At 40.2% G+C, this 22,688-nt stretch overlaps 1 protein-coding gene across 1 annotated transcript in view; it reads left to right on the forward strand.

Annotated features, from left to right (window-relative positions):
* The window catches only part of UNC80 (unc-80 homolog, NALCN channel complex subunit), a 392,207-nt gene that overhangs the window by 354,722 nt on the left and 14,797 nt on the right, over positions 1–22,688 (forward strand). The window contains 2 exon segments of the mRNA XM_033945805.1: positions 12,228–12,309; positions 13,526–13,637. Coding sequence (XP_033801696.1) covers positions 12,228–12,309; positions 13,526–13,637 — 194 coding nt within the window.

Genomic DNA, 22,688 nt, shown 5'->3' on the forward strand with positions numbered 1-22,688 from the left:
CACTGCTGGACCACCAGAATTTAGAAAAAAGGTACCGGGGGTGTCTGCCTGCCTGGACCACCGGGACTTTTGAAAATAGTACTGGGAGCGAAAAATATGGTAACTTCATTTGCAAAATGCTTAAAAACTGAAAAAACAGATACAGACTTTAGCATGGCTTCTACTTCATTGCAAAGGGAAGTGTGCAGCTGCACAATACTGACCTCATTGTGAGATCATCAAGGTGCACCTGCAAGGTAGAATACCACAATTAAAATATGTGCTGGGATTTGAACCTATGACCTCTGGAAGATGGGAACAGGGCTTGTACCCTTTGAGCCGCAGCAGTTTCCACTAATATCTTTCTTCCTAACATCTGATATGATAGCTCAGGGATCTGCTAAGCTATGATCTTCTCAGGTATTTTCACCTTCACATGGCTAGGATCACTAAGGTGTCATGGTAGGAACCCCCACAACCAAAAGGAAGTGGCTGTGATTCACCAGGTAAAAGCCCTGTGCTCATCTTCCAGAGGTCATGCCCATCCCATGTTAATGCCCCTTTGCAGTAACACACTATAGAATGTAGGTGCTAATTTTATAGAACAGCACTTAATTGCAGTAGTGGGCATAACTTCAAATTGGCATCAGTTACTGCTACTTACGGGTCATTATTGGTAGATAAAGCCAATTAGCACTCAAACAATTAAAGGGATCCTTTTACTAATCTTCAATAAAAGGTGGCCTTAGTGCACCTATATGTTAGGCGTGCTAAAGCCAATTTTACTGCAGCAGTAAAATGGATGATTCTCTATTTATTTATTTTTTAAATTAATGGCCATATGCTGATGTTGCCATTTTGTAGGTGGTAAGAGCTTAAGTGGTAATCCTGTGCTAATTAGCTTCTGCGTGCTAATGTGGATGCCCATTCTCCATGCCAGACACACCCCCTCCACCAAAAAAGAAAAAATAATTGTTAGTGAATAGGTAGTATGTGCAGATTTGGGAATTATGACAGGACACCTGAGCACATCCTATAGTAAACCCTTTTAAGCTGTGGTAATTATGAGCTAGCATTTACCACTGCTTAGTAAAAGGTCCCCAAAGCTAGGTGCTATTCTATAACTTGTGCATGTAATTTTGTGTGCTAGTTACAAAATTATGCACCCAGGTTCATAGAATTAGGGGGTAAACTTCTAAATTTAGGAGTGGGTGGCAAAGGGGTGGATGTAAGGTAGCTCTCTGTATTTACACACATGTTTAGAGACCCTTTTACAAAGCTGCGCTAGGGCCTTAACGCGTGGAATAGCACACGCTAAATTTCCCCGTGCACTAGCCACTACCACCTCCTTTTGAGCAGGCAGTAGATTTTCGGCTAGCATACGCTAATCCGGTGCGTGCGTTAAAAACGCTAGCACACCTTTGTAAAAGGAGCCCAAAGTGTTAGATGCCATTGACCCATGTTTTAAGTCCTAGCAACTTGATGAGTTACAGATCTAAACAGAAATTGGTTTTGTGCTAATCTGGTAAGGTCCTCCAGCGTCATACCCATGGTTGTTTTCAACATGTCTAGCCATCTGGTTGCAGGTCACCCACTTTACCTGGTTCTTTCAATCTTCCCAAACATGTGATCTCTCTCTTCTGATGGTGTGACCAAAATAAGACAGTTGTAACTTCATCATTTGGGTTTTGAGTGACATAGCCAGTTTGATATCTTCCAGAATCGATTTGTTAGTTCTTCTGGCGGTCCACGGCATGCATGAAATCCTTCTCCAGCACCAAAGCTCAAATGAGTTAATCTTCTTTCTGTCTTGTTTTCGTAGGGTCCAGCTTTCATAACCGTAATTGACCACTGAGAAAATGAGTGTGTAGACAAATCTGATCTTTGTTTGGAGTGTTATTTCCTTGCTTTTAAATACTTTCCCTCTCTTTTACTAAGGCATGCTAGCCGTTTTAGCGCACGCTAAATATTAGCAGGTGCTAAAACGGCTAGCACGCCTTAATAAAAGGACTCCTTTGTTAGATATACAGTACAACTTAGGGCTCCTTTTACAAAGGTGTGTTAGGGCCTTAACGCGCGGAATAGCACACGCTAAAATGCTGCACACGCTAGCCACTATCGCGCGGAATAGCACACGCTAAAATGCCCCGCGCGCTAGCTGCTACCGCCTCCTCTTGAGCAGGCGGTAATTTTTCAGCTAGCGCGCGCTATAGTGTGCGCTAATCTGGTGCGTGTACTAAAAATGCTAGCGCACCTTTGTAAAAGGAGCTCTTAATGAATTTTAGTAATAAATTGTAACAGATACCTCTACAGTGACCAGTTATATCCAATTCAAATCTGTTTTTGTACGTTTAATCTCTTGATTGAAATTTCGAGCAGTACAGAATGGAATCATCTTACTATAAATAAAGTCCAATCCTAAAATAATTTTCAGAGTTCTAATTTTATTCTCTCAAGAGAAAATTCTAAAATGCTGAAATCAGGGCAAAAGACCTTCTCTGTGGAATGTATTCAGACTCCTGAGTTTCTATATAAACTGAAAATCTGGCTATTTTCTCAATTTTTACCATCAAAAGAGAAATGATTTTTAGCCATTACTGTTGTTTTAATGGTTCAGTAACTTGGGGTTTTGAGACTGTGTACAAGGGGCCGCTGAAAAGTTCTCAGCTCAATCAACAAAGTTGGGGCAGTTTCCATCGAGGGCTATATACTTAGTCCAGTGATTTCCCACTTTTTTTGTTCTGTTGGAAAAATACGGAACAAAAAAATGTGGAAAATCACAGGATTAAGTGTATAGATTTTGATGGAGACTGCCCCAAATTTGGTGGTTGGGCTGAGAACTTTTCAGCGGCCCCTCATATTTGGATTTTTTTTTTTTTTAATGCTTTAATCATTAGAAACACAGATTTAACTGTTGGGTTTCTCATGATCATGTTCATCAGTTTGCTGTGTTCTATAATGACTCCATAAAATTGTTGGCTGCTGTAATCTTTTGGATTATAATAACGCAATTGTTGCAAATTTTTTTTCTCTTTATCAAATTTTTTAACCCACCTCAAACCACTTCCGGGGAAGCGGGAAATAATTACCCTTTTAAATTAGATTAAATCAACGCTTAAATCATTTTTATTAAGCAGCAAGATGAAAAAGAAAGTAAGTGGCATCTTACAGAACACTGGCTGCATTGAGAACAACAAAATCCTGACATACTGTGCTGCTATACAATGGTATTCTAACAACAGGAGAAGAAATAACCCTACCCTCCGACCCCCAAAAACCTAAGTACTCAAAATGATGAGCAATGTAATATTACATATTCTCACCTTAGCAGGAAATGAGTTCCAAAAAGCACTCCATATCCGAGTAAAATGCTTTCCAGGAACAGAGTCCACACAGTAAATTTGGGTACGTTCCATCTTAAGTAGAGTAATCATATGCATCCTCCACTATTGTAAAGAGGGCCAATGGGCAGCTAACCAACATAACAAAATCACTTTCCCGAAAGTATAGATCTCTTCAGAAATGCAGAATATCCTTGTGGCATAGGGGGTCTGTAAGAAGACATCAAAACAGATTAAATCTATAGAAACCCAAATATTTTGGGACAGGTAAATGATAAGTAAAATGATAGGCCTGCTGTGCTAACCAAAAGCTAAACAATGACACAATCTAATTTTTCCCAAGTGCAACACTCAATGCCTCTCACTTAAAAAAAACCACCTACCGTATTTTCACGCAGATAACGCGCACCCGTGTAAAACGCGCACACGGGTATAGCGCGCAGAAACCACGATTTTATGTACAAAAACTTTTGTATACCGCGCTCACGCGTATAACGCGCATGCAGCCCGACTGTCCTTTCGCCCGCCCCGACTCTCCTCTGGCCACCCCGACTCTCCTTTCGCCCTCCCCGACTCTCCGTGCGCTGTCCCGACTCTCCGTTCACCCTCCCTGACTTTCCGTGCACTGCCCCGACTCTCCGTGCGCTGTCCCGACTCTCCGTTCACCCTCCCTGACTTTCCGTGCACTGCCCCGCCTCTCCGTGCGCTGTCCCGACTCTCTGTTCACCCTCCCTGACTTTCCGTGCACTGCCCCGCCTCTCCGTGCGCTGTCCCGACTCTCCGTTCACCCGCCCTGACTTTCCGTGCACTGCCCCGACTCTCCGTGCGCTGTCCCGACTCTCCGTTCACCCGCCCTGGAGCCTTAGGTCCCACCTGGGGGCGCGGCCTGAGGCACATGGTCGGGTTGGGCCCATGTGCCTCAGGCCGCGCCCCCAGGTGGGACCTAAGGCTCCAGGGCCTATTCTGATTGGCCCACGCGCCTTAGGCCCCACCAGTAGGCGGAGCTTTGGGACGGATGGGCCAATCCGGCCTCATTCCGTCGTTGGCTGCCTGCCGGACAGGCGGGTTTGGCTCCCGTCTGTCCGGCCAACTACCAAAGGTACGGGGAAGGGGGGTGGGGGTGTCATGGGGGTCGGCCAGGGGGTTCGCGGGTCGGCTGGGGGGGCGGTCGGAGGTTCTTGGGGGGGGCGGTCGTTGGAGGGAGGGGGGTTTGCGTCGAGGGCAGGAGGGCCTGGGATCCCTCCTGCCCGTAATGTAGTGCGGGGTGGGGGGTGGGGGTAGGGGGGTCGCCGTGGCCAGGAGGGTTTGGGCTCCCTCCTGGCCCGATATTGTCGGGGAGTTGGGGAGTCGGCCGGGCAAGAGGGCTTGGGCTCCCTCTTGCTCCGATCGTGGATGCGGGTGCGGGTGGGAGCGCGTGCGAGCGGTAGTTCGGGGTGGGGGTGCGAGCGGTCCTGCTGGGGGGGTGAATCGGGCGTCGGGCGGGGTGGGAACTATGTAAAAAAAATTTTGTATACCGCACTCACGCGTATAACGCGCGAGGGGTATGCGCGGTAGGTAAAAATGCGTATAACGCGCGCGTTATATGCGTGAAAATACGATAGCTATATTTTGAGACTTATGTGTAGTAATTTCCTCAGTGTGACTTCAATGTATACTAATGACAGCTATAACAAACAAGGTCTAGGACAAAGACGAAAATTTGTAGGCCAGATTTATGAGTATTGAGGCCCCTAAGCTGTAACATATAAGAGGCCCCCCTAAATTAAGTAGGAAATAAATTTTAGGTTTAATAGTTTTCCATGCTAGTGAAGCGTGAGGCTCCTTGTAATGTGAAGCCCTAAGATGTAGCTTGTCTAGCTTTTGCCCTGAAAATATGTCATCTTGTCAAGTATGAATAACTGAGGTGATTATATCTAAAAATCCAGCCAGCTCTACATGAAATCTTCGAAGCAAAAGAGAAACAGAGGCATGAATGACATAACAGTGTTCTGATTCTTTAAAATACTTCTATCATTTGTATGTCTATTTCTGCAGAATCATGACTATTAAGAAAAATTATAGCCAATTAGTATCACAACGGTATGTTTTCTCAAATTCATACTTGTTCACATCTCATAGAAACCCCTGGCCTAGTTAAAAATGAGGTGTGTCTTAATTCCAGAAAGATAGCAATTCTAGAATGAAGGCAAAGTTTTACTTTACTGTATATGGGAAATTAAATTACAAATACACCTTCTTGCTATACTGTTTCTTATTGGTCATGATAATTTACCAGCTCCTGTTTTGGCGTGATTTGTCACATTACAATATGTTCTGGGTGTTATATTGTAGTAACATATATCATGGTATTAGTAAATGTCCTTCAGTCTTTCATACAAGTGTTTACCTGTCTTTATTGTCATTATTTTCTACTACAAAGTACTTGATGCAAACATTTGCAAATAACTGAGCAGTTTCCTTATAGGAAAGGCAAAGTTGTTTTGCATTCATAATGTTTCCTCCAAGTTGTTAATCTTCTCTCTCATTCTCCAGTTCTCCTAGCCCCCTATACTTTATTTTGGATGATATGAAAAACTTTCCCTACATATGATGTAGGACTTTGCAAGTGCTCCCTCAAATTAGGTCTGAACAGCTATGCCCAAATTTGAAATCATTGGTACTTTTATAATTTCTTAGTATTATAGTTTGATCACCTTAATCCATTAAAGGTAGGAGAGTGCCACAGTAGATGAAGGTCTAATGTTCCTTGCAATCTCCTTCATACTGTGCTTGTCAAAGTTATATTAAATTGTGTTCTATTCCTTTAATGAGAGACTAGATAACTTTGTAACATTGAAGACCAAGTTCTTGCCTCCTGTCCAAGTACTCGTAGATGTTAGCCAAACCTGTTGTACCTTTCTATTTTAAATTGTTATTGTATTGAATTAGCTTAAGCCCAACCTATTTACCAAAGTCAATTAAATCTTGTCTTGTTTTTAGTTATCAATTGGTAGTATATCTTAGCTGCATGTAAGGAAGGGTAAAAGGAACACAGTGGTCCAATTTTCAGCCAGTGGCAATCAGTGTTTCACTGACCACCACCATAAAACTTGGAAATTCAATGTCAGACCATGTCAGGACATCAGCTTTGAATTTCTGGGTTTGTAGAGCCAGCTAATGCAGTGGTTCTTAAACCTGTTCTGGAAGACCCCCAGCCAGTCGGGTTTTCAAGATATCCCTAATAAATATGCATTACCATTCACACTAGGAGTACACTTAAAAATCACTGCTAGTGTTTGGAAAACTTTCCACCAAAAAAACACAAGTCCACTTTGAAATAAATCAATTTCTCATTCAAAATAATATTTTGAAAACATATTTATATATATTTTTTAAATTTGATGTGCTCAGACCTATAACCAAATTGCCACAGGACATCATAGCCACATCAATGTCCCAACCGCCCATGCCTTGTCACACTTCTACAATACTTTTATCACCATATATATATCCAGTGTGCTTATCTATATAGTGTAACTGGCAGTTCTTCCATTTTTGACATGCAACACACAGACTCAAGAACTCCACCCCGACTCAAGTTTTGCTAATTTTGGCTTCTTCAGGAGGGGATGCCAACTGGCTTTACACTCAATCCACTATTTACTTCTCATCAGACAAGTGTTGCTCTATTATATGCATATCTGCCTCATGCATATTCATTAGGGATATCTTGAAAACCCAACTGGCTGGTGGTCCTCCAGGACAGATTTAGGAACCACTAAGCTAAAGCCTAGCTGGTTAATTGTGATATTTTGTACACATCAACCAGAGATAAAATGAGTGAATAAATATTTATTAAAAAGTCAATAAAAGAGCCTTTATCAAATGTTGAATTCAATCTGTGTTGCAAACCCGACATGGTCCATGTTTTGGCTTTAAAGCCTGCCTCAGGGGTGCAAGAAACATCTAAAGGACAAACGTTGATAAATATTGATTATGACAATTATCAGCAACATGGTAAACTAAAAACATATAATCACAAATATAAAATATGTAACTGAAGTGACATTCTGTATATTTCTTTGTACAATTAATAATGTAAAATAACAACAATGTCATGACCTGAAATTATATAACCATATATATATATATATATATATATATATATATACAGCTCATAATCGAAACTGAACATCTGATAACCCACCCAAGTCAGCACTTGGATGATCTAAATGACAGGTCGGTCAAGTGCTGAAAATCGAAACGGCTTTTTAGATGTATCCAGGGGCTTTTTAGGCCTCTGAATCCCGCTGTGTGCCAAGAGCTGAAAGGGGCATTTTTAGAAGAACGGTTAGGGTGGGATGTGAGCCAACTTAGACTTAGGGCTCCTTTTACTAAGCTGCGCTAGCGGTTTTAGCGCACACGCTCTAGACGCTAATGCCTCTACAGAGCTGGCGTTAGTTTTTCCATGTAGCACGGTGGTTAGCGCGTGCTAAAAACGCTACCGCAGCTTAGTAAAAGGAGCCCTTAGTCATTCTGCAGGGATAATTGAAGGTTTGACAAGACTGCCTAGACAGAATTTATACGTTGTGACTGGGATGATGTAAATAATAAATAGAGAACTGGATAGCAAAGCTTCAATTTACTTCCTTTCATTGGCCTCAGACCCACCGCTCCACCGCCTAGCAAGAACTTTTAGCAGAGAGAATGACATGGCTCTTCATCATCGGCCCAGCAAATTATATTCTTCAGTTTAATCCTTACACATAGTTTAAATGAATTCAATAAGTTAGTAATAAGTTAATGATATTCAGTGAAAGCTCAAAAGACTTAGCTTAGCTTAGTATATGCAACCCGGGAAGGAATGTTTCACACCAATGTGCTTTATCAAGGGTCCCCCACAGCTGCTAATGCTATCCAACTCCTATATTGCTCAAAGAATAAGATTAAACTGAAGAATATAATTTGCTGGGCCGATGATGAAGAGCCATGTCATTATCTTCGCTAAAAGTTCTTGCTAGGCGGTGGAGTGGTGGGTCTAAGGCCAATGAAAGGAAGTAAATTGAAGCTTTGATATCCAGTTCTCTATTTATTATTTATACTGTGTAAGTGTTCTGGATATAGTTTTTGAACTTAATCATCACTATCTTTGAGCTATTAAATGATATAAAGACACATATTATAATAATAATAATAACAGCTTATATACCGCAATACCGTGAAGTTCTATGCGGTTTACAAAGATTAAGCAAAGGTACAAATTGATTGACTTTAAGAAGGGAGGAAGAAAGAGGGTTAATAGGACAGGAAATCCATTTTTGAGGAGAGAGTCACTGCAGGGACAAAGTAAAGACCCGCACCCCCCCCCCCCCCCCCCATGTTCACTGACCCCATCAGACCTCCATAAAGTTCAGAATAAAAACGACAATGGATTTAGACGTTTCTTTTGATTATGCCCCTCTATGTATCTAAAGTGACATGCTGTATATACCCTTGTGCAATAAATTATATACGTGAATATATGAGCTTGTACATTTGAACAGACAAAATATAGCAAAACAACTGTTCAAAGAGATAACCCAAGTGAAAAAAAGATGAACTATAAAGTATGTTGTGAATGAGTATGTATTTATAGTGTGAAGTGAGTTAGTGTGAATTTCTGGATAAATGAGATGAAACGAAATGATTCAAAGAATAAATGCCATTTAGATTAATAAAACAACAGAGAGAGCACTGTTTAGAAAATATAGGTATCCAGATGCTAACTCTGTTTACCATGTTGCTGATATTTGTCATCTTCAATATTTGTTCTTTAGATGTTTCTTCCACCCCTGAGGCAGGCTTTAAGGCCGAAACACGGACCATGTTGGGTTTGCGACACAGATTGAATTCAACATTTGATAAAGACTCTTTTAATGACTTTTTAATACACATTTATTCACTCATTTTATCTCTGGTTGATGTGTACAGTTCCATCCCCATTCCTTCATTGTTTGCTAACTCTTCGTGGGGTTTGTTTCTGTGTTTCTTGTTTTTTTTTTTCTGTGTAATTGTGATATTCAGCATTTGGTCGGCTATAAGGCACTGCATAAAGACAGAACTGATTTTTATGCATTCTTCTTTATGCAGTTACCTTGGCTGGTTAAGTACTGAATATTGGCACTTAGCTGGCCAAGTGTTGACACTTGCAATGCCCCCCAAATAGCTGGTTTTTTACTTAGGTGCTGGTCATTTTCAGCAGTTTAACCAGTTAAGTGCCGCTGAAAATGTCTGGTGAACCCCAAACGGGTGGGTTAATTGTCCAGGAGCTGTTTATGGCCATTTAAATTGCTTTGAATATCGACCCGCGTGACCTTTCTATATTAAGAACCCTTCCATAAAACTGTGAGAGTGAGGACTAAACATGAAATTCACAAACAAAGTTTAGGAAGGGGTTCACACATTTTTGCAAACAAAGCCCCTTTGTAAATTTTTTCCCAGGTTTTGGCCTTGGTAAATAGTAGATTTTTGGGCATCGCTTGCCACCTGAAAAAGTTCATATAAATGCAAAATGAAGGTATTGCTGCAATTCAAGATCCTGCAAAGCAGCTCATTAATTGTGAAACTGTGTTGTTTTCTCCATAGGCAGCCTTTATATGGAAGTTTGCTACAAGGCTCATTTGCAACTGTGACAAACTTTCACACAGACAGACCACTAATCAGAAGAAAATTCCACTGGTTAGTGCCTGGCCCCTTCACGAGTCATGGGATAAAGTGTGTGATTTTGCATGCATTTTGGCATTTTCTGCCTGTTGGGTTTCTACACATGCACAACAAAGGGGTCGTGAGGATGAGATGTCAATAATTCAGCCATGGGTGTAAAGTTCAAAGTTCACTTTATTGATAGTAGCACTGTGAAGACTCGAAGACCCAACACTGACAATGTTTTGGCATCTATGCCTTTGTCAAGAGTCTATTGAGCCGTGACAAGTTAAAACCAATAATAAAAATAATATGAAGCACATAATATGAACTAATATGAAACACATAGGGCTCCATTTACTAAGGTGCACTAGCGATTTTGGTGCACACAGGATTTTAGCACGCGCTAAACCCGCGCTACGCTTCTAGAACTAATGTCAGCTCAATGCTGGTGTTACGGTCTAGCGCATGCGGCAATTCAGCGCGCGCTATTCCGCAAGTTAAAGCCCTAACGCATCTTTGTAAAAGAAGCCCATAATATAAACTAGTAAAAATAATATGAAACCTCGCAGTGCTACTATCAATAAAGTGAACCTTGAACTTTACACCCATGGCTGAATTATTGACATCTAATCTTCATGACTCCTTTGTTGTGCCTTAATTGTCTCGTCGTTGAGGTCTCCTTGGGCTCCCTTTTTGTTTTGTACACATGCAAACAAACTTGGTAATTTTAGTACACGCCAATGGTTAAGCTGTTTTGCATAATTTTATATTGCAGCATCTGAATACATTTTTGCAGATTAAAAACAATGGATGAAATGTTACTATTTGTGAAGGATGAAATAAGTAGGGTATGCTGTCACAAACATACATCATTCTATATTTAACAAGCAAATATATTTTTCCAAGGTTTTTCTTCTTTTGGCATATCATCATAAGGACCCCTGGAAACAATGGAAGCAATTATATTACAAATTCTTCCCTATTTTGGTTTCTCATTCTTTATGCATTTCCCCTCCCCCCTGCAGTTTTACTCTTTATATAATATACTTTATTTGTCAGGTTCACAAAAGACAGAAATATGGCACAAAATTAGGATGTTTACCTTTCTTTACATAAATGGAGAGCCTAAGGTCACAAGCAATGAGACAACAGGACAGAGCAATTTTACCCCCTCTTCTACAAAACTGCGATGAGCCGTGCTGAATGGCCCGCGCTGCTCCTGACGCTCATAGAGTTCCTATGAGCATCGGGAGCAGCGTGGCTCTCTGCGCGACAAACTGCTAGCGCAGTTTAATAGAAGAGGGGGGTTAGTCCTACGGAAAAGAAACTGCAAAGAAAATCTAAGGTTGTGGGTTTTAGGGTTTTTTTTAAAACAAATATTCAGCAGCACATGCTTAATCAAATATAATATCTGCTGTGTCCAAAAAGGATATCCAGATTTTAAGGTGAATTTTAGAGATTAAATCATACCTTGCTCTGGAAGCTTACTAGAAATTCTTATGCCATATTCACAGCCAAAATTGTAGCTCTAATAAATACTCATTTGCCACTTGCCACTAGTATTATAAACTGAAAACTAGCAAGAGTGGATGAGAGAAAAATATATTTCTCTAATTTAGCCCACTTCCATTAGTTCATGGAATAATATACGTTACGTGATCCTACGGACCAAATGCTGTAGCAGTAGTATCCTTTTTGGAATCTAGATTCTAATCTTTAGCAGCCCCAATATTACATGGCTTTTTCCTAGATATCAGGGTCCCTTTCTTCATCTTTTATCCCTCTCTTTCCAAGCTCTTTGGCCTTCGTATACACATCCCCCTACTCTTCAAGAGGGAAATTTTCAAAGCCATTTATCTGTGTAAATTGATTCTCTGTTCATTGCCTTTCTGTGACCTGCTAAAAGTATACAGGGGTTTCCATAGCATACACACTTTAAACTGATTTTTAAAAAGACATCTACTTTGCTCCCGCTTGGTTGCCTGCACAAAGAGTAAGTGCAAAGTCTCTGAGTGCTTTTAGCACACATATTGTGTGTGCTAATTTCAAAAGGAAGCCATGAGGGGGGTTGTTTCCCTTTGAAAATTGCAATGTAGATGGGCCAAATGTGCAGCATTGCTTATAACATTTGGCCCATCTACATTGCTTATTAAGAAATATTCCCTCTCCACAAACCCCTGCCTTGTACGTAGTCCTTATGGTTATATATTTGGTTATATATTTAATCGTGTCAACATTTAACAGGGTAGCAAGTGTGCAGAGTGAACCTGGCCAGCAGAATCTGCTCATTCAGCAACCGCTGGGGAGAAAGAGAGGTTTGAGGCAGGTAAGAAAATGAGCCTACACTATACTTACTAGATCAAAAGAGCATGTAAACATTTGAATGCAGTTTAAGATTTTGTATTTATATAATAATACAGAATGGGGCTCATAATCGAAACTTAAATACATCTAAAAACCCGCCCAAGTCAGCACATGGACGTCCTAAAAGGCAGGTTGTCCAAGTGCTGATAATCAAAATGGTTTTTGGATGTATCCAGGGACTTTTTAGGCCTCTGAATCTCGTTGTGCGCCCAGAACTGAAAGGGGTGTTTTTAGAGGAGTGGGTAGGGCAGGATGTGGGCTGACCTAGACTTAGGGCCTCTTCTATTAAACTGCGCTAGCAGTTTCTAGGACGGGGAGCCACGCTGAATGGCTCGCGCTGCTCACAACACTCATAGAGTTCCTGCGTGATAGATAAGTTTAACAGTGGTGTTTTTGTATTAATTGAAGTAGACGGGTTTTCTTCTGGGTTATTCCTTGGTAGAGAGCATTACAATAGTCTTGGTCTGACCAGCAGCGGCAATTCCTATGTAGGCACTTTAGGTGCCGAATGCCAAAGTAGGCATGGCCATTGCTGGAAGTGGCATAAGGCAGCCTAAAATGATTCACGTGATGATAGGCGCTGGAAATGTAGGCCTGGAAAACCCTGTCCTACATATCCGGTGCCTATCTTTTGCATCGCTGCGATTCCAAAATCAACGCCGATGCACGATTGACACGTGATCAGCAGCTGCTTTTAAGGCAGCTGCCGATATCGAAGCAGTTCGAGAATCCAGGCCTCAGTGTATAGTAGTTAGTATAGTAGTTACAGGACCTGAGTTCAGAAAAAGAATAAAACTATTTTTTTCTTGCTTCTGAATCTGGTGGTTTTCTGAAAATGAACAGTGACCAATTAGACAATAGTTTTGGTGCTTTCTGATTGGTCACAACTGCCATTTGGAATATGAAGACAAAGAAAGCAAGCTCTTTTCAGCAGAATTCTACATATTTTACTTTTAGTTAAATACATTGCATATAGTACCATTGAAAGCAGAGCTTTAATTTTCCAAATATTTCAGCTAATGTGTTTATTATGTGTACTTTCTTTTAAGTGTAAAATTGGCAAAAAAACAAAAACAAGAACCAACCAATGTTGTACACTACACAGGACATAATCCTGGGAACTGAATAATTTGTTTTCATATCTTTTCCTTGACCATCTTTTCTTTTCACTCTCTCAGCTCCGTCGACCTCTTTTGTCACGTCAGAAAACTCAGACTGAGACAAGGAGTCGCCATGGGGCTCGACTTTCAACAACTCGTCGAAGCATACAGCCTAAATTGAAACCAGTCGGTGAGGCAACAGTATCTTTGTAGGAATCTGGGAGAGCTTGTGAAATTGTATACAGGACTAAAACTCAAATTAAAGTCATGCATACAGGGTTCTTTGTTCTGTAGAGGTGAGAAAATATATTCTAGGACTTGAGTCAACAACATTTTTTTTTGCCAAGGTGCCAAATAAATAAGCAATATCTGTCAACAAAATGTTGGTATGCCAACCCTGTCTTCAAGATGAAGTATCACTTGATGAAATTCTGAATCCTCTAGTTACTCAGCAAAATATCCACAGATTATACTACTTCCTCAGTAGTGTCTGCCCTGCCTTTTCAAATTCACAAGCCATACAAATATCACGCAATGCCATCATTACAGAAGGAAGAATGAAATGGCAGCTGCTGACTCTATTCTAAAAAGATCCATGCATTCTTTCCCAGATATTATTTTTTTAATGTATAGAACTTCTATGGACATTTAACAATTTAAGAAAGCTGTTTTGTGATAGAACTGATAATTAATGTTTTATGACTAGAGCTTATAAATAATGAATGAAGGAATCCCATGTGAGCCCAATGAAGTAAAAACATTGTTTTAATTATGTATGAAAATAACTTTAGTGAATACAAAATCTAAAGGCAATCTTCTGAATGTAGTACACAGATTAGCAGGTGACATAATTAACCCCCCTCACCCAAATTTCATATTAAGAGTTCAACATTATAAAACACAGATCTTAACATAGAGAACATTGGAAAATAAAACCTTCACTCAATTGACTGATTTATAATTCTTAAATTACAGGCATGTTCATGTATAATTACTTCAGTAACATACTCATGATTATACTGTATTGCATGATTTCATAGACGATGCGGTTTATTATATTGTTTTTTATTCAATTGCACAAACATAAAGGAACTATTGCATGAATCTGGTGCATACTTCTGATAGTCTTCCCCTTTCGGGTTTGCAGTGGGACACAAGGCTGTCCTCTGTCATCAAACTCTGTTGGATCGTGCTATGGAACCTCTGGTGCAAATGATCAGGGATTCTCGACTTATAAGGGGGATCACAGATAAAAACATAAGTTATCAATTTCTGCAGATAATGTTCTGATCAAGTTAGAGACAACATTGATGGCCTTAGTAGACAACTTTGGATTGGTATTGTATTACAGGCTTAATTATAGCAAATCTAGGGTGCTAGGGTAATGGCAAACTTTGACTGCTGGACAGATTTGGTTTTGTAGGGTGTCGTTTTTTACATATTTGGGCATTTTTTCTAGGTTATATGACCTATACAAGATAACTTTTGTACCATTGTTAAACTGAATTTTTGCTGACTTCAAGTTTTGGATGGAGCTGCCCATTTCATGGAGAGCAAGAATCACTAGGTAAAGATGAATATTCTACCTTGTTTGCTTTACATGTTTCCATACATCCCTTAATCTCGAGCTGTGTATGAATAGTAATGGTGTATTGTCTAGTTTTATTTGGCATTGTAGGAGCCCAAAATTGTTTCCAAGTGTTAGTCTAAGGAGAATGGAGGAATGGGTTTACCTAATGTAGAATTTTTACCACTAGGCCTCTATGCTCATTAGTGCTGTACAGTGTACCACAAGAAATGGCTCCAAATTGAAGAGGCACAGGTGGAGGTTTATTTTCTCCTGCTGTTGTTAGAAAACCCCTCAGTGTTAAGAAGAGTTCATAAAATTTTGAGAGAGAGTTATCGTGACACACATTGTGAGAATATGATATCAAGTGTATAAGACACTTTGTATAAAGAAGGATATTTTATCTCCAGTTGCCCCTTTGAGTAAAAATCTAAGACTATCTTACAGTAGTTTTGCACCAGAGCTGGGAGAATGGGAACAGAAAGGATTATGATTAATTTGGCAACTGATGCATGGTGAACTACTTAAAGACTTTAGGAATTTCAATTAGAAGTAAGAGGATCTTTATTTACAGATTAAAGAATTCTTTGCTTTGGTCTTTACTAAAGAGAATGTTGAGAAGACAGCCATTCCAGAAACAGTTTTTGATGGTGATGATTTGGAGAAATGGAAGCAAATCACAGAAAATTTAGAAAGTATAATGAAGAAAATTAACAAAATAAAGAGAATCATATCACCCTGGACTGGATGAAATACATCCTAAGGTTTGAATTGCACAGCAGAATGAATGCATGTAGCTTAACTGTTAGACTGAGCATGTTTCTTTTCCACCAGTCTGGGAAAAGTTTTTTCAATGTGACTTCAGTATTTTGATCTTTTATACTGAACTACAAGACTTTCTGACCTCTGATGCAAGTGGAGACGCTGAAACACAGCCTGTGTCGAGTCCATCATTAAAGTAGAATTGCCCAGAACTTGAAGGCCCCTTGTGCTTTTTTGTGTTCCTCAGTGGTTTGTACTCTGAATCCCTCTTGTTTTCTACTTTTAATACCCAGTCTGAACAAGCAGGTCCAAGTGGTTTACAAAATTAGTAGTATGTGTAAGCTTAAAATCTTTTGGTACCCCTCAGGGCTTTCTCATGTTCACACTGTGGTCCTTTACATGAAAAAATGTTGGATACCATTTATATACGTATACCAATAGTCTGCCCCTATAGAGCGATCACAGCACAGGAGAAGGAATTTATCACTGTCAAGAACAGACTGATCTGTGAACTAGGTGATTAGGACATTGCATGGATAACCAGAATCATGTGTACATGTGTTAAGTGATATGCCAGTGCAGACCTTTCTGCGCCTTTTTGGGAAGAACGAAGGCTGGACACAACTGGTTTGGATGATCTGGCCTGTAATTTCTGCAAGGTAACAATTTTGTATGATGTAAATCAATGCCATATGTACATAAGAACATAAGCAGTGCCTCTGCCGGGTCAGACCAGAGGTCCATCCCGCCCAGCAGTCCGCCCCCGCGGCGGCCCAACAGGTCATGACCTGCCTTAATCACCAGAAGGCATATGTACATATGTAATTGATGTAATTGCTGACATTTTTGATTGACAGCTACTTGTGTAACTTTGATCTGATTGCTAATAAAAGGCACGAGGCTGGAAAGGGTCTTTGAGTCATCCAGAAATCATGCTGTGGTTGAGTGGATCTGCACTCACTCCCAAAAGCTTTAGATGCATTGCATTGATCCTGTTTCTGTGTGTGAAGTTTCTTCTTCCCTTAGCCCTCTAGCTCAGGAGTTCAAGGATCCCGTCAGTTGGCTGCCTTGGTGGGTTTTCAGAGCAAACACAACCATTCAGTTTGTCATAAGACTGTTTTGAACCAAGCTGATCAAGATGCTAATGAATACTTATGCCAAAAAGCCAAAACTAAACATCACTTGGGATGAAATTCCAATGAATGACCCCCGTCCCATATCCTATTTACTTGGGGTAAGATTGGGTCAAGCAAGTTCTTTCAAAGCACATGTAGATAAAATGAAATGGAAAGCAACAACATTCTCTAAAGATCAGTCAATTACTTTGCAAATCATTGCTTTTTCCTTCTGCAGGTCTACAGCAGAATACGAGAGTGGTTTGATAAAAAAAGCAAGTTAAACTACGTAGTCTCCATCAAGGGCTATACACTTAATTCAGCGAGTTTCCAGTTTTTTCATAACCTATTTTTCCTATGATATGAAAAAACTGGAAGCTCGCTGGACCCTACATTGTTTAGCTTTCCTTTTTACCAAACTTTTCAAACTTCCCTCAGTATATACTCATATTTCCAAAGTGGGAATGATCTGCCACATCAAATATCTAGATCCTACTCTTAAAATATTCACATAGACTTTCGCTAATGACTCGGATATATGTGAGCATGAAGACATGCTAATCATGGAACATATGCTCATTTATGAACTCATTAGGAAAATCCATATATATGAGAATCTGATTACAGTAATTATTTATAAAACAAACAAACTATTATTTGTGCATGGTTCTGGAAATAAATCAGTATCATCCACTTTTGTAGCACTTAGAGGGGAATTCATTAAGGGGTTAGCATACACTAACCACATTAGCATGCATTAAAAGCTGGCACCCATAGGAATATAATGAGTGTCTTAGTAGTTAATGCACACCAAGGGGCTCATTTTCAAAAAAGATAGACATCCAAAAGACAGCATAAACTGGCATGAGGACATCTCACTTATCAAAACACCCAAGTGGGCATTTTCAAAACTGACTTTCTAGATGTCTTTCTGATTGTTTTGTCTCCAATGCAGGCTTAGGACTTAGATTTTCTGCAGGGATAATCAAACTTTTAACAAAACTTCCAAGGCACCATTTAGATGTTTGGGGCTAGACCTGTTTTAAAAATGAATAAGGGTCAAAAAGGTGCCCAAACTGACCAGATGATCATGGAGGGATTAAGGCATGACCCCACTTGCTCCCCCAGTGGTCACCAACCAATTCCCACCACCCAAAGATGTGACCCCCCCTAGCCTGTATTATAGCTTCAGATAGCCAAACAGACAGCTGAGAAGAGCAGAGGGGCACTCAAAGGGATCCTGCAGTGAACATCACATAAAAAGTCCGAGGTACATGTCACTATAACTTGCTTAGATTGCAAGGTGAGCCCTCCAAAACCTACTATACCAATACAAAGATAATACATGCATAAGGACTATTGTGGTGGTGTACAGATGAGTACAGTAAGTTTTGGGTGGGTTTTGGAGGGCTCACCATACAATATAAGCAGGTTATAGTGATATGTACCTAGGACATTTTAATCTTCTATTTCTGCGTTGCTCATAACTAGGCAGGCTCAAGGCGACTTATAGAGAGGGGCGAGGATGGAGAAAGGGGGGAGGAGGGGAGGGAGAAGAGGTAGGTAGAGGGGGAAGGGGGAAGGAGAGGATACAGGTGATTAAGTGTCAAATAGATGAGTTTTCAGTTTTTTTCCGGAATATGGCGTGGTTAGGTTTCTGCAGTACCTCCTAGAGTGCCCCTCCGCTCTGCTGTGTTTGGATGTATGTGGCCAGTTTGCTAAGAATGCTGGCTGTTTGGACGTCCCAATAGCTTGTTTTTGTGTGTTTTTCATTTGGATAGATGTCCTGCTGTTTTGAAAATGAGCATATTCTCTCCTGGATTTCTGGACGTCTTTCCCAAAATATCCAAACTCGGACTTAGACATACTACTGAAAATGCCCTTCCACTTCAGTTAGCACTCCTTGATGAATTTTCCCCTAGTAGGAAACTAAATTCATTCAAAATTATAACAAAACAACATAACAATAAAGAAGTTGGATAAAATGTTAAAAAGACCAGCCAAGCACTGCAATAGGATTCAATTTTCATTCTGGTGAAGGACAAATGTATACCTCATGGTTTCCAGAAGAGAACGAACTGTGTTGTAAAACTGATTGTATATGTTCAGAGTAGTAATACAAGTAATCAAGGATAACATGTTAATATTGGTTTGTTTTACCTTTTTCCATGCAGGCATACAGAGCTACCATTCCCGGGAGGAACCACAGCACCCGCATCTGCCTCTTCCTCCCTCCCCTCATGGACCCCATTATTCTTCAGAGAAAATTAAGACACCCTGCAAAAGTCCTGAAGGTCAGCACTCCAGACAGGAAGGAATGGCCTAGTAGTTAGAGCTACAGCCTCAGCATCCTGAGGTTGAGGGTTCAAGCCCTGTGCTGCTCCTTGTGACTCTTGGCAAGTCACATAATCCTCCATTGCTCCAGGTATGTTAGATAGATTGTGAGCCTACCAGGACAGATAGGAAAAAATGCTTGAGTACCTGAATGTAAACCGCTTACACAACCTCCATTGATAAGCGGTATATAAATAACTTATATAAATAAATATTAAGCTGGACAAGGATAAAACTAACTGTGAAGATGCACTTAGAAGGGGAAATTTTCCAAACAACACAAGTGCAAAGTCACTTTCCATTTAAAAATTGCTCATTGATACTACTGACCCACCGTCTTTACAGTTGCTTTTTGTGTGGGATAAACTTGACTGGAAATAATATGCTTACAGTATATTTGAAATTCCCATGCATGCTCTTTGTAGAGTTTAGGGTGGTCAGTCTTCAAACAGGCCCTTTACTCAGTTTAATCAATCTTTAGCTGTGTAAATGGCTTTTGAAAATTATCTTTCCTATATCTAATAGAAGATTCCAGTTCCTTATCATATATGTTCAAAAAAGTTAAGTCATGTCTAACTTGTACATTTTCAAGGAGAATACCTCAAATGATGCCATCACAGGAAAAGGAAGTAGAACCTCCAAAGACCTCTGGTAAGAAAGGCACTCATTAGTTGACCATGATCATGTTTTTCTCTTACTGAACCTCATGGGTCTCCCCAAAGAGAAAGGGGATAGTTTCTACATAATTATTAGTGTGCCATCATTATCTTGATCCAGTTGGTAAATCATGAAAAAACCAACTAGGCTCACCAGGGGTCCAGACGTGATCCGGGAAATTATAGATCAGTGAGTCTGATGTCGGTGCCTGGCAAAATTGTAGAGACTATATTATAAAGAACAAAATAACAGAACATATATGTAAGCATGGATTAATGAGAGAAAGCCAACATGGATTTAGTCAAGGGAAATCTTACCTCACAAAATCTACTGCATTTCTTTGAAGGGGTGAATCAACATTTGGATAATTAGTTGATATTGTGTATTTGGATTTTCAAAAGGCATTTGACAAAGTACCTCATGAAAGACTTCTGAGGAAATTAGAAAGTCATGGGATAGGACTTAATATCCTATTATGGATTAAGAACTGGACAAAGCTGGTAGCCAATGTTTTCCCTTAAGCATTCCAAAGAACAGACACAGAGATGTTCTTCATTCTTTCTTGAATATCATCAGCTAAACTGTAAAACTACAGAAACCATTAGAAAACTGTGAAAAAGATAATGGAATCCTGCCCATGCAGTGACTGAAAATGGTGGGCTATTTGCTGCTCATTAAAGATGGTCTGCCTCATCGATCCAAGATGGCCGCAGACCCTACCGGCTGAGTAACACGCCGAAGAGTCTTACCTCTAACAACTTCTAATCCGCTGCCCGAGATATCTGCTCCCTTCTTCATGCCGAAACGAAGAGGACGCAGTGCCGCTGGAGCCTCGCGGCAGCCCGGTGCAGCGGCGTTCGGCAACATTGAGGAGATCCTCCGACGTATGCAGGAGACACCCCGGGCGTCGGGGGCCCCGCTGGAGTTGCGCCGGAGCGGAACGGATGTCAACTCCTTGGGCTTAGGAACAACATTAAGCCCCGACGCCAGAGTACCTCCCCCTCCGCCTCAGGTTACCAGCTCCCCACGAGAGGATGTGCTGTTGGAGCATGAGCAGTGCTCTCCCCCGGAGGCCACAGATATCAGAGAGGGGAGACTGGAGACTAACTCTTCTTTTCAGGAGAGTTTGGAAGAGACTGAGAGTATAACAACTGAAGGGGTAATTTGGAACCAGAGAAATGCTGTTCAAGAAAGAACATCAACTTCAACTGGTGAGACTTCTCATTTTATTAATGTATTTCATATTGAAAAACCCAGAGAGGTAACCCTGGATTCTCTTTGGGATCTGGTGGCAGATTTGGCAAAATCTGTGAAACCCCAACTGAGCCAGTTGGAAGAAAGACTTAAAGTTCAACAGGTTACAATGGGGAATTTAAAAGCTGAATTTGAGGAGTCTAAAAGCTCCATAGAAAATATTCATCAGGAATTAAAAGTTTCTAAACAAATTAGAGAAACACTAATAAAAGATAATACTAACTTGAGAAGGAAGCTGGAATCCTTAGAAAATTCCTCTAGAAATAATAACCTTAGATTAATTAACTTTCCGAGGATTGCAACAATATCACCGAGAGACATAGTGAAACGTTACATGATGGAAATATTGGAAATTTCTGAAGATATGTTGCCACCTCTTACGCAGGCTTATTATCTACCTATTAAAAGAGAGGAACAGCAGCGCCTACAAGAAAAGGACCAGCAACCGTTAGATGTTACTGCAATATTGGAGCGTTCTGATGTAGAAATGGTTACTCCAGCGACACTGTTGATTACAGTAGCCTTAGCACCAGATAAAAACTGGTTGCTTAGGCTTTTCTTCAAAAATAGACTTAAGAAATTTATGGGACTTAAAATATTGATTTTTCCAGATCTGGCTCGAGAAACACAAAAAAGGAGACGTGAATTTCTTCTTCTAAAACCAGGGGTTATAGCTTTGGGGGCGACTTTTTATCTTCGACACCCTTGTAAATGTGTTATACAATATAGTATGAAAAAATATGTTTTCTTTGATCCAAGCCAGTTGACAACATTTTTGTCTACAGCACCTCAGGTTTAAGGGGGAATAAGAGGATAATTGATTATTGTTGACCTGTCTCTGCCTAAAGGGCCTATTTTCTTTTAATAACAACTTAGTTTGTTAAAATTACTTTAATCATCCGCTATGCATTCCTTGGATGCATATAGTGAACTAGAGTTGAAGTTAAGCTATAATGATTTTTCTTGTAACAAGTTTGGGAGCAGAAATGTTTATATTAGTACTTTATTGGCTTATCTTTATTTTTCTGTACAAGTGATACTTGAATTGTAAATTGAAAAATATAAATAAAAAAAAAAAATAAAAAAAAAGATGGTCTTTGCCAAGCCGCTCGCTGCCTTCAGATGGTTCCAGCAGGATAGAGGCATAATAGCCAGCACTCTACTCCCAAAAATTGTTCATTCTGGAATGCATCACATTTCTCCTTCTGCTTTTCTTTCTCACTCTAATCCTTTATTTTTATTAGAATGTTCCCATTATTTTTCTGCTACTGTGTGAAATTTTGCTTTAGTGAAAAGCATTGTGATTGAGTGATAAAATGAGTGTGATTTTTATGCTCCAAATATAGAAACAGAAATAGACAGCAGATAAGGGCCACGGCCCATCTAGTCTGCCCACTCCAATGACCTTCCCCGACCTATCTCTGTGAATAGATCCCACATGTCTATCCCATTTGACCTTAAAATCAGGCACACTGCTGGCCTCAATGACCTGAAGTGGAAGACATAAGAACATAAGAACATAAGCAATGCCTCTGCTGGGTCAGACCTGAGG

Source organism: Geotrypetes seraphini, chromosome 5 (genome assembly GCF_902459505.1).
Source record: "Geotrypetes seraphini chromosome 5, aGeoSer1.1, whole genome shotgun sequence".
Classification (NCBI taxonomy): Eukaryota; Metazoa; Chordata; class Amphibia; order Gymnophiona; family Dermophiidae; genus Geotrypetes; species Geotrypetes seraphini.